Source organism: Uloborus diversus, chromosome 1 (assembly GCF_026930045.1).
Source record: "Uloborus diversus isolate 005 chromosome 1, Udiv.v.3.1, whole genome shotgun sequence".
In the NCBI taxonomy this organism is placed as follows: Eukaryota; Metazoa; Arthropoda; class Arachnida; order Araneae; family Uloboridae; genus Uloborus; species Uloborus diversus.
The window spans coordinates 57665188-57678854 of NC_072731.1; the positions used below are offsets into that span (position 1 = coordinate 57665188).

The 13667-nt window shown below is 31.2% G+C and overlaps 2 protein-coding genes across 5 annotated transcripts in view; one reads left to right on the forward strand and one right to left on the reverse strand.

Annotated features, from left to right (window-relative positions):
- LOC129229839 (AP-4 complex subunit beta-1-like) overlaps positions 1 to 13667 on the forward strand; it is a 151105-nt gene that overhangs the window by 16570 nt on the left and 120868 nt on the right. For 2 of the 3 annotated variants that reach the window (XM_054864225.1, XM_054864218.1), the window contains exon 5: positions 3434 to 5884. The exons of the other annotated variant lie outside the window; for it this stretch is intronic. In XM_054864225.1, coding sequence (XP_054720200.1) covers positions 3434 to 4874 — 1441 coding nt within the window. In that variant the 3' untranslated portion in view covers positions 4875 to 5884. Of the gene's footprint in view, positions 1 to 3433; positions 5885 to 13667 lie in introns of those variants that run through there. 3 annotated transcript variants of the gene reach the window in all.
- Positions 6218 to 13667, reverse strand: part of LOC129229864 (uncharacterized) — a 116665-nt gene continuing 109215 nt past the window's right edge. For both annotated transcript variants that reach the window (XR_008581121.1, XM_054864243.1), the window contains one exon: positions 6218 to 6716. Coding sequence is in view for 1 of the 2 variants with exons in the window: in XM_054864243.1 (XP_054720218.1) it covers positions 6269 to 6716 (448 nt within the window). In the remaining variant the exon portion in view is untranslated. The remainder of the gene's footprint in view (positions 6717 to 13667) is intronic.

A 13667-nucleotide genomic window follows, 5' to 3' on the forward strand; every position in this document is an offset into this window, starting at 1 on the left:
CCAGGTGGTCGTTAATAATTTAATTTACCTGAATCTCAAGTTTTTTCTCGATTTGTGAACGGGAAATATTAGAAAAAGCGTTACGAAAAAAGTCGTAACTGCAAATTTGCTTAGTTTGCTAAGGCAATTTGAACGTAAGTGACAAACACTAAGCCTTTAAAGTGGTATCTGCGCAGTTACCACTTTTTTCCTTAGTAATTTGTAGATACGACTTTTATACTTTAGTAAAGTAGCATATTTAATAATGTAGCACTTTATTGTAACACAGAATGTTAAAATTAGATTACGTTGAATATTTGATACAGGTTGATAATAAAAACTAATACAATTTTTCATAATTGTTAAAGTAAATATTCAGCTTTTTCTATTTAAATGGTTATTTAAAATGCAAATTCTAAAAATGAAATACATGTAAAATATTCATATCTAATTCTTTCATGCAAAAAAAACGCATTTCGTTCTACGGCCAGTAATATTTTTATTTAAGTATTGTCTGCTGCCAAAATTATCTTCATGTTCGGTAAAAATGTATCTAGAAAATAAAACAGTATTAAAAAAAACACATTCTTTGAATATAAAAAACAGAAAATTGTTATGGATTACAGTTTTAATTGTCCGGAGTTTTGAAAATGGTATCTTTCAGAAGGTAGATTCTGTTAGAATTGTATTAACAAAATAAAGCAAAACAGCTAAGTCCAAAGAAAGCAGATGTTTTCAGTATCATTTAATGATACATTGAGCACGTTTTATTAAGCTATTTTTGTCGTATCTGTGCAGATACCCCTAAAAATGCCTAGCAGTTGTCACTTACGGTGAAAATAGCTTAGTATATAAAAAGGTTTTGAAAAGAAAATTTGTCGTAACTACATTTATTTATTTTAAATTAAGATTTTTACAAAAATACTCTCTTACGGTTTTTAGATAAGTTATTTACGAAACAACTACCGCAAGTTGAGCATTTAATTATGTCATAAATCAAAGAAACCAGTTGTAAAACTTTAATCATCAATTTCTCATTTTGAGCTCTACTGCAGATACCACATCTGTGCTTAGTACGGCAGTATAGTTCTGGTGGTGACACAATATGTGGCGTACTGAAATACTTTACTCAAATTCACTACAAAAATAGAACTTTGTTAACTTATGTAATTACAAAACATATATCAACTTGAGAGATGAATGGCATTTCTATGCAGTATCACATGGTAATGGACAATGTAACGAAATCAGAGGAACCGAAAAAGAACTGATGTTACTGAGACTAGCTTGCCTTATACCCTCTGCCTTTTTGCTACTAAACATTGCTTGTATCCTTGTGAGCACTCGGTATATTAAATTGGCAGAAAAAATGCTGCAAGAATGGTTTGACTCTGCAAATAAAATTCCCAATACAGCATCTAATCGCTGCTTTATGATACTCTATTTAAATATTATCACAGTAAAACTATTGTCCACCAGCAATAGGTATGAAGTATAGTATGTTACTAAAAAGCCTGTTAAAAGAAAATACCCGTTATTGTGAAAAAGGTTATTAAACAGTTTGTGTTGATCACTAAATTTAGAACCCCTGTCATTTTCTTGGTCCTGGTACAGTTTCAAAGTATCCAATTATAAATGTGCCTTGATAAAGCATTCCAAAACACCATATACTTGAGCCACCATTACAATTAAAGGGCTACTAGGTGAGTTCATTTTCTCAAAACTACACTCAAACAAGAAATAAAAAACGCACTTTTTTAAATTTAAACTTTGTATACATAAATGTTTTTGCATATGTTTAAAGCAATTTAGATAAGTTAATGTACAGATCATATGTTTGTATATATATATATATATATGTATTGAAAATGTGTGTGTTTAGATAAACAGTATAGTCTATAAATTAACTACTTACACTATCAATCAAGTATGAACTACTCATTCATGTTCATATATTTCTAAGTTCTAAAATAATTATTTTTGCACTTACAATATGTTTTTTCAGTACAATATATTATGTAGGGCACAATATATGTAATTTAAGAAGGTGAAATGAAATTTTCACACTTTTGATTTCTGTTTTAGTGTGTGAATTGACTAGCAAAATTACTCAATTTCAAAGACCTGTATCTTTTTTACAAACCAAATACACAAAACAATATATATAACATGTATACTACTTGAATGGGACATTCAATTGGCCAAGAAATTTTATTTTTGTTTCCATCCCCTTTTGGTTTACAGGGGTCTAAAAATGTCATTTTTGTCAATTTCCCCATTTTTGAGGGGCTGTAATCTATAAAGGATAAACTAACACACAGCAACAGTTATATATTCTTATTAACGGGGTTCCAGTGATTAGTTTTTGCCATATTTCATCTTGTATTTCCGTCCCCTACGCAAGTTATCGCCCTTTGAAATGAGCAAAATTTTTACATTTGCCCTTCAACTTGAACCTGTTGCCCTTATTTTAATTATTAAGTTACAGCCACGTAACTCAGCACGTAAAACTATTATCTTACGCACTTTAACATCAAAGCCTAAAATTAACTGCCATAAATGTAATTCAAAAAGATTTTGGCCAAAATGCAGAGGTATAAAAGTCCCATTTTTGATTATGAAAATCACTTATGATGACTTCTAAAAAACGAAGGTCCAGTTTAGAGAAAAAATAAAAGTGGTTTTAAACATCTTTCATATGAAGCTTTTAGGGATATAAGTTTTAAAAAAATTTGAAAATGGTCGAGCGCACCCATCCGTTGAACCTGTAGGATTGACCATCTGATATCATATGCAATCTGATAGGCACAGAAAACTCGTCGAAATGGTATCTGGTGCAGTCAAAATGCATGTTTTGGTTGCTTAAAACTGTGCACATAAATACGCACTGATATTGTGAAAAGCTAAAATCATAATTCGTTTAGAAGCAATAAAAGCGTAAATTTATGTTGAAATTTGAATTGTAAGTTTTGTGTGAAGAAAATACTCCTTTTTCTTTGCATGATGAAGTAAAAGGTGTCCCTCCTATGTCGTTCAAATAGTGCCAATTTTCAACCTGGAAGAATTTTCCCGATAATCCGAGTTTTCTGTAATCCGAGGTGACATGAGCCCCAATTAACTCGGAATTTTCGAGACTGTACTGAATCTTTTTCTGATATTTGAAAGTGCTTGTTTCATCTTTATTAAATGAGAAAAAGCATTTAAAAAATACTTGGAAAAAGCCTTTTTTTCAAATCTTGAGAGCACATGGATTCATCAGTGCATTACCGATTTCCCTTTTCTGCTTTAATGGATTTTGAATTTAATTAATGGTTTTTAAGTCTTCAGTGTTATATTTCTTTTCTGTGCCAATAATTTTTTTCAGATTTTTGCATCATAATGAACAATTTTGCTATTTAATGTTTTTTAAATGTTTCTCCATTTTTTTAAAATTTATAACTCTTTACATTTTCAGATATTCATCAAAAATATCCAATTTAAGTATGTTAGCCACAAATTGCTTTTTCAAAGATTTTGAAGATCCTAATCCATTTGTTCGAAAGCTAGTTATAAAAACCACATGCCGTATACCCTGCTTGCATGATCTTGCATACCAGCTGCTACCCAGTGCTTTATGCGACTCCAGTTCGTACGTTCGCTGTGCTGCTGCAACTTCTTGTTCATTAGTATTGAATGAAAGCAATCTTGACTCCAATCAAAATACTATCGATAAACTGTATGAAATGATTCGGGATCCAGAACCTAGTGTGGTCTGTTGCAGTCTAACATCATTGAACGAAATATTACGTTCGGAAGGAGGTATTGTTATCAATTCTAAACTGGCCCGTTATTTGGTAGCCAGGATATCCGATTTTCACGATTGGAATTTTTCTGCTGTTTGTATTGTCTTAAAAAAATATGTTCCAAAAGATAATGAAGAACTTTTGTTATTTCTGAATGCTCTTGATCAGAGCCTTTTGGAGTCTAAGCCCATTATTTTTTTATTGGCTGCTGATCTCGCACTTTACTATGTTAGTCAACTGAATGAGAAGTTTTCCAAAGATATTATTAAACAGATAACACCTCAATTGAAATTACTTATTAATCATTCTAGCTCGGAAATGTTGGGTGAGGTTTTAGAAATCATTGAGAAATATTTGCCTGATCATAAAGAATCATTTTCTTCATTTTATTCTCTGTTTCTGTGTTGCTTCTGTGATACACCAAACGTGAAGATTAAAAAACTACGAATAATTGTACATTTTGCAAATGATTCTAACTCTTGTGATATAGCTGAAGAATTACTGATGCATTGCACGAACAATGTTGAAGAAGTTTCTGTTCAAGCCGTTCAGAGCTTCATAGCACTTGTACAGTTACAGTTACGTGTTATTCCACAGGCTTTGATGAACACTTTTGTTCAACTGTTGGACATTCAAGATTCGATCCTGAGTGAAGAAATTTTAAATGCTTTATCTTCTGTAAATCTCAATGAGGTTGTAGAGTTCAAAGAAATGCTATTGCCATTACTATCAAAGTACTCAAATGATGTTCTTTCTTTCAAAGGTAAACACTCTCTTCTAAAAATTATTAAAGACTACGGAAGTGAAATTGCTAATGCACCGTACATTATTGAACAATTTGTGAATGATATGGATTGTATTGAAAGTGAAAGTCTTATGATAGCATTGATGAAAGCTTCTGTAAAATTGTTTTTGGAACGACCTCAAGAAATGCAACTACTTTTAGGACAAATTCTTCAATTTGCTCAAGAATCAAATTGTTTACTGCTAAGGAAGCGAAGTGCTATCTATTATTACCTTCTGCAAGAGTTTTCGAAAACAGACGCGCCACTTGAAAGTAGTAAACATTTCAAAGATATGTTTGAAAAACTAGACAACTTGTATATTAGGTAACAATAACCATACCTAATAATATTGTTTTTAGGAACATATTACACAGCATTTCAATTTAGTGTACACTCAAACCTGTTTTTGTGCGGTCTTTTTTTTTGGCGGTATATTGTTACCTCAGAGCAACAGTAGGATATCTTAGTGTTATTTCTGGGATTAGATGTCTTACTGTTGCTCTGAGACGGTAATATGAAAATTTCAATCAGATTGGCACTCAATTGACAAAATTATTTATAAAACAAGTTGTGAGGTAGTATCTTCAAGTGACAGCAGGGGTACCCCAAAGGAGGTCACTGTGACCTCCTGAAACTTTCCTTATTAAAGAAATTTTGTCTGACTATTTGGACATCATCACTTGGTTTACTTTGATTTCGTTTAAAGAAGCAATTCCTAGTTATTTTGTAAGTTTTTGGGTTATTTTCTACGTGAGCCTTTTTTTATGCGATCTTACCCACTGCATAAAAAGAAATCATTTTTTAACTGCATTGCAAAAACAACTTTTTATAGCAACTTGTTAAGTTCCAAGCGTTTTTTTTTGTCCCTATCCACCGCACAAAAACAGGTTGGTTCGGGTGTATTACCTTTGCCTATAAAATATTTTACCTTACCTTCACCACCCCAAATTTATTTTATTGTGTATTTATTTTGAATATTGTTAGGCATAACATACAAAATAGTCAATTTTTTTGCAGGAGGAAAATGTTGAAAACTGTTTATGAATGATTCGAAAAAATATGGAATTTAAAAATAATAATAATTTGGGTATTAAAACACAAAGCTCAAAAGGTGTTTGATCTAAAATACCTAAACAATTTTAAAAGTAATATCATCATTAAATTGCTTTGTTTGTGCCCTTTTAAATGCTTTTGTACTCATAAAATTACGAGTGGAATTTTCATAAGAGAGTACTTATGCTTGTTGTATGACTCATTTTTTTTTTAGTTACCCAATTACTGCTTTTGTATCTTAAGGTAAATAAATTATCTTCTAGCCATTGCATACAGAGCTTCTTATTTGATCTGCCTAATATAATAAGATCATGTACTATTTTTTGAAAACCATATATTATTTAAATATTTTAAGGGAAAGTAATAATAATAAAAAAATTTAATGTAATCGATGGCACTTTCTTTGTATTTTTATAAAGTTATTGAACCAAAGTTATAGTGTGTCCCATCAAGAGCAAATAAACTCTGCAAGGACAGATTTCCTTGCTTGGAGTACCTAAAAAATTCCCAAAGAATTGCATATCTTCTCTATGACCTGCAACACTGTTTTCATTCATTCAAAAAAGAAGAAGAAAAATGTTAAACAATATGCTGCATTCAGTGATTAGAGTATTTTAATCAAAGACAAAAGTAATATTTAATAATTTTTACTTCAGAATCAAATTTTATTCATGGATCAAAACGATTTCCATTAAAAAAGTCTTTTTGTGTGTTTTGTTTATCTCTTACATACTCCCAGTAATTTCCACTTTCTTCCCTTTCGTTTCCATCGTTTGGTTTCACTGTTACAAAGTCGGAATGAGACTGTTTTTTCTTTGGCTGAATCAAAGAGCTCCAATCAATATTAAATTTCTTGAACCTGTTTTGGAAGAGGTATTTTAATTGTTTTAATGGGTTGATGTCAAAATCAATTCCGATAGAACCGCCTCTTAATGCATTTTCCAAGTGACGATGTAGACCTACTCCAGTCTCTTTTGGGTGTTGATCCGATTGCTTAGAGTAAAAACGTAGTGCTCTTGGCTTATTCTGATGTAGCTCAGCAGTCTTAGGTTCTGGGACGATATCCTGTGCATGCACACAGAAAAGGCACAAGGCAAAAAATATGCTGATGAGTATCCTGAAAATAAATTTGAATAAGATGTAAAATTCCTAACAATCGCTCTTTCATATTTGGATGATTCTCTCCAAATAGGCCAAATTATTGTCCCAAGCCTACATCTCATTAATTTATCATTGTTTTTAAAATAAATTTAATATGGAGACCTGATATGATGGGTATTTTGGTAGTTTTTATAATTTAGATATTTATAAATTAATTAATACATTAATTCAAGTTGATCATTTATTACTCCCTCATGCTGTCCCCGTACAATATTTCAACTTTTAAAATTAATTTTTTACAATATTAAAAAAATGAATGTAGTTATTTTTTAATAAAATTTGACCTCAATAACTCGAAGCTTGTTACTTGAACATTCCTTTATCTTAAAGTTCTCATTGGGTCCCAAACTCTTGAGACTGTTGTGGAAACTTCCCATAACACGAACTACCAATAACTTAAACGTTTTAACCAGTTCCATGTTACCGGTTTCCTTCAAGTTATCGAGAGTTGACTGTAATTTGATTTTATGTTCAAATAGGAACTATAATATCAGGGGTCTGGTCAGAGGATATTTGGGTCCGTTAACGGACCCTTCACAAAAATCCGATCAAACAAAACGGGCCTTTCACAAAATCCCGATCAAACAAAACGGACCCTTCACAAAATTCTGATAAACAAGATCGGATCTGTCACAAATTGTTTATTGAAAGAGCAAATCTGAAAGCAAAATAATGCATATCTCTGTGTATAAACCGATAATTTTTGGAACCTTTTTTTAAGTCAAATTAGAGGGATCAGCTTATACAAAATCATCTAATTTTGGGAAAAAAAATATTAAAAAATCGGCACTCTTGGGATGCTCCTGCAAGCGATAAATAATTGCTACTGCCAAATAAATATAATGGTTGTTTGTTTTATCACAGCTAATTAGCAGCGGTGTTGTAAACTTTTCTGAAAAGGCATTGGTAAGCACTTTTCTCCGCTCATGTTTTAATAAACAATAATAATATGTATCTGCGAAATGAACTTAGAACTGCAAAGGGATAGTAAGGGTGAGGAAAAAATATGATCGCTTCAGATAGGGTTACCAACTTCAAAATTATCACCACTTAGCGTCTGGCGTTGAACCTTTATAATGACTTGCTTAGAAAATATTCTCATCATTTTGCCAGCTTGTCAATATTTGCGTTTTCACGGTGGGTGCGTGGGTGCGGTGCGATTTTTAATTGTTATTTTGGGAGAAAATTATATGGGTTCTGATTTTTCGATGCTAACAAGGATGATTAACTTTAAATAAACTCTTTTAATTACCGTTTTTTTTTTCTTTAGATGTCTACATTTTAAAAATGCAATCTTTTAACATCTGATATGAGAATCATATTTTGTTCTTTTTTCAAGCTAACTTCGCTTTATTAGGATTCAAATAAATGAAAAGTCTCTTTATTTCTGTTAGAACTCTCATTTCAAGTTTTTAAAGCAAAATTCCATTTTCTGTTATGATTCAAAAATTGAAATGCTGAATAGATGGTTTATTTTATTTATTTTTTGGGTCAACTGTGTCCACAGATATTAATGATATGTTTATCATAGGACTCTAAAATGCAATTTTAAAATAATTTTATCAAAAATATTTCTTTTACTAGCCGTTTTTATACTTTTGATGCCTTCACTTTGAGAATTGCGATCTCTTTGCATCCGCTATGGGAATCCGATTTTTCAAATTTTTGATGATTATTACGCTTTGTTAGGAGGTAAACAATTGAAATATCTTTTTATTTTTGTTAAAATCACGGAATTTATAAGTTTTAAACGAAATTCTGTGCTTTTTAAGAGTGTTTTGGGTCAAAAAGTTGAATGCTGAACCCTATTCTGAATTTTATTTTATTTATTTATATTTTTGTTACCATTATTTTAAGTACTGTACAGAAATATATCTAGTATAATTTAACATAATGTAGAATGGTAGATAAATATTGATACTTGAAAGAGCGATGCCCCCCCCCCCCTCTCCCCCGCCAAATATCAGAAAAAAATCCAGAATGATTTTTTCGACATAGAAGAGGAAAACACTCAACTTTAGGTTTAATTGATGCGGTTTGTGCCATCTCTAAATTCTAAAATTTCGTTTTAACAAAAAAATAAATTTTTTTTGCGAAATTTTTTGATTTTTCACAAAATTAATTCATTTTTCACAAAATTATTTGATTTTTCACAAAAAACGGACCCTGTGAAAAATCCTGGACAGACCCCTGAATATGATGTTCTTATACTTTATTCTTAAAAACATTAACTTTAATATCATTATTGAATATTGCCCTCACATTCTTATGTCTTTCTCACACTGACCTATCAAAATTCTTCTAACTGTTACTAGAGGACACATGGAGCTAGTTGATGGAATTAGAATATTTTGGTAGCCATTCACAGCACATTGCACAAAAAAAAAAAAAAAAAAAAAAAAAAAAAAAAAGATGATTTTAGTTATTATTCTCAGAGGGAAATCTTTGACAGAAAGTGAATTGAAAGTTTTTTTTACCTCATCAGCCCCTACTGAATACCAATAAATAATAAAAATGGCTTATTATCATTGATTTATAAGTATTTAGGCACAGTTAATGCCCACAAAGCCTAATCTCAGTTCAGATAACAACAGTGGCCATTTTGTTAAAATTCATCACTCCCTTACCATCAAATAAATGTAAATCAACAGGTCTACCTTCACCGGATCTGGGCACCCACAGTGCGGGAGGTCATACGTCTAGGGTTGATAAAAATCAATTTTTTTAAAATAAAAATATTGAATTTTTTTTATTTAAATCGGAATGTTTTTATTTTAACAGTATTTTTTTAGTTTAAGATTAATTAAGTATGATTAATACTAACAAATTAAATTGTTCAAGGTTCTTTTTTTTGGTTTAAGTTGAAAAATACATAAAACTAAAAATATAAATAAGAGAAAATAATTGCTTACAATGTATAGATATTTCCTTGTTTTAATTATCTATATCGTATAAAGAATGCTTCATGTTAATTTAGATGTTTTACTCCTTCAACCACAGAATTGTTAGAGAGATGAAGTAGACTAAGGGATAACCACAATAATTTTTATTTTTCATGAAAATGTCTCTATTCAGGAGTTAAATTTAATGATTTTATAGTTGAAAAAACCTGCATCCTGACTTTTAAATCTGTAATGCAATTCACCAAGGACTGAAAAGAAGACTCTCCCCCCCCCCGAATTCTTGTCCTATTAATATGCATTTTTTATTTTTTAACACTCTTTTGACTTACTGAATGTTGATGAGGGTTGTATGACAAGCTCCTTTTTAGATGAATATTTTAATAGCTTAACTCCTAACAGGTGAATCCCTCATAACTTCAAACATCTTAGTTCATATATCCTTTGCAATTTTTCTTTTCAATTTTATTGAGGTCATGATTTTTTTATTTCTTTGATTTCAATTTACTTTATTTAATAACTATATGAAATATTCCATTTTCTTTTGGTAAGGTCGTTTATAATTAATATTTGCTTGTTTATTGTTTTTTCCCTTTGAAAAATACTTTAAACTTTGCCCATTAAATTCATTCTTTTGAACTTAAAAATTCATTCTTTTTTAAATCATGATTTAAATCAAGGATTTAAAAAGAAAAAATCAACTGATTTAAATCACGATTTAAATCCAGTTGATTTAAATCGCGCGTCTTCAAGGCGCCTGACGTCTCAAGAAGTTAAAAAAAAAAAAAAAAAAAAAAACTAGCATTAAGACTTATTAACATTGCAAATATACACTGCTGGCCTCTGGGGAGGAGCCCTACAAATTTTGTTTTGCATAGGAACCTAAAATTTATAGATCCGGGCCTGCCTACCTTGCAGCCATTTTTACTTAGATAAAGATTATGATAGGCATCATTCCCTCATTTTCATATGCAATATATATATATATATATATATATATATATATATATATATATATATATATATATATATATACATATATATATATATATATATATATATATATATATATATATATATATATATATATATATATATATATATATATATATATATATACTAGCGAAAATACCCGGCATTGCCTGGGTCAGTAATAATTGAAAGACAATCGTTACTTGCACTTGCTTTAAGTGAAAGAATTCAAAACACACCATTTTGGCATGATTAAAAATCGATTTTCTTCCGTAATCATAAAAATTAAATAGCAATATTAGTATGAAGAACAAAATAGCATTCATTTAGAAACGAAAGAACGACATTTAAGCAGATATAAATTTGAAGAATTTCCGAAACATGAAATTAAATTTCACATGTTTAAAAAGATTTATCAGTTAATACTTATTTTTTCGTCCATTGAAGTACGAACTGTTTAAAAAAAATGTAGCCGCCCGTAATCCCCTTATACTTGCGTTAGATTTTTTTGGAGAAACTTCAATTTTTGTGGGTTTTTGGTGCGATTTAAAATGTTACCAAATTAGTAGGAACTATTTTGGGATACCTTATATAATGCTCCCTCTCCTTACTTTGTGAAATGGTATGTTACTGATTTTCATTAAAAAGATATTGACGCTAGATGCTGAGATACTTTTGGTGATAACTTGGTTTATATTGAAAATATTAAGTGCAATTAAAAACAAATGCATGTTTATACTCTATTATTGAAAACGTTATTTGCATAAAAACACCATATATAACTAAACAAATTTACTCTTTCGATGTACAAATAGACATTGACAATGTGTAGAGGTAATGCTGTCCCACACACCCCTAAAATATTACCTGTCTTGCTGGAGAACAAAAATTATTCATCATTTGAAAGTGGTAAAAAAATATTTTAGTTGAAAATCAGAGTAAAAAAACACAATGTACATGCCATGGCCCCCTCCAAGAAAATTTCAAGAATAGTTAAAATCCTTTTTTTTTTTTTTGAGTAAAAAATGCAAACAATTTCCCTTATAATACATACAAAGTCTAACAATAATAAGGAAAACAATAAGAGGAGGGCCATGGCCACCCTGAAAAATTTTCAAAAATAGTCAAAAGTCAAGAATATTAAAACAACGCCGGGGAGCCATAAAACCACACTGAGGAAGTTTCAAGTATAGTTTTTTAAACCCTCTTTCCTAGCTTAAATTGAAAAGATACTTCATTGTAATTTGTGTCTAACAAGAATGGAAACTATGCAAGAGGGAGGGCCTGCCCTCCCCCCCCCCCCGCAAAAATTTCGAAAATAATAAGTGTATACCAAATATTTGGGTTCGTTTAGCATAATCATCTTGTTTGATGTGTTTACTTCCCTCATGGGGAAAAGAAAAAGGATATGTGTTAGTAAATGTCCGATAAAAACGTATACATTTTATGATTGCGCATTAGTTTTAACCTGGCTTTATGTAGTGTATGTAATTATTCTTCATTCCCTTTTTAATATGGGACCCTCCAAACCACTCCTCTTTCTCTTGTTAATATTGCCAAAGATCGTCTACAAACCACGTTTAAAAAAAAAAAAAAACTTGTTAAAGTGTCCAGGGGAAGGTCCCCCACCTCTTATTTTCTCCAACATCGTTCAAGATCGGCCTAAGTTTTGTTTTAAGCAATTGAGTTTCTAAATGTTTCCGGGGAGAACTCCTCCCCTCCTAACATCATTGAAAGTCTTCTAAAATTACGTTTCTGGAGCTTCAACTTCGAAAAATTGCTGATCCTCTAAAAGTTACTCATGAATCATAGATTGCGTTTGCCTGCATTTGCAATTTAAAAAGTTCAATTTTGAAAAATTTTGGGAGTGAACCTCAGAATCTCTTCAACCCCTAACCAAACCAAAGATTGTTTAGAATGCGTTTTTAAGGCTATAAATTAGTAAAATCGTCTAAGAACAGCTTTTTTAGAGCCACAATTTCGGAGGGAGCGCTTCAAACCTCTTCTCCCTTACAATTACCAAAGATAGTAAAAATGCATCTTTTAAGACTGCAAATTAGAAAAATTTCTTGGTGTGGGCCCTCGAATTTCTCCTCCACGTATGATTGCGAAAAAATCGTATTAAACTGCGTTTTTGGCTTCTACATGGCAAAAAAAAAATCCGCCGGAGAAACCCCGAACCTCCTTCTTCTTAACATTATTGGAGGTAATGTTTGCATTTTTAAGGTTTCAATTTCGAAAAATGGACGGGGGGGGGAATCGCACACGAGCCCTTAATGTTACGAAAAACAGTTAAAATGCATTTCTAAGATTACAAATCAGAAAAATTTCCTTAGATGGGTTCTCAAATCTCTCCTTCCTCTAACATCATCAAAGATCGTCTAAAACTGCATTCTTAGAGCTATTATTTTGAAAAATAGACAGGGAAGCGCCACCGGACCTCTTCTCCCCTAACATTACCAAAAAGCTCGTCTTAAAATATTTTTTAAGACCTGAAATTTGAAAGTTTTTCGGGAGAGAAACCCCCGGACCTCTTTTACTTCGGAGTTAATATACTTACGGTTAGTTTATATCGGCTTCCTCTTAAATCAGAAGTCCTATACAGTCGCCGCAGAACACAGTAATGATTACAGGAATACCACTTTGAGGTCACGATATATGCACACGTTTGTTACGAAAAGGGCACCTTCATGTAAAACTTGCGTCGCCTAGTGAAAATTACTTAAAAAATGCTCTAGTTAAAGGTGGACTATATTGATATTTGTAAAATTAAAATTCGTATTTTTCCAAATGCCCCCCTCAGAGAATTCTGTCTGGATCCGCCCCTGTGTCCCGCACTGTTGAATGGATATCTTACTTAAAGCCTCAATGAACAGTTACAGTTTATACATTCACATTCATATTAATAAGTATGGTTATAAATGTTCTAGTTTTTATCATCAGCTTAAAAACAGTTTTTGTGTTTTAAGATTAAAAAATATTAAATTCAGTCCCACGGGGCCTTGGTAGCGCAGTTGGTTTGTGTGTCATTGCAG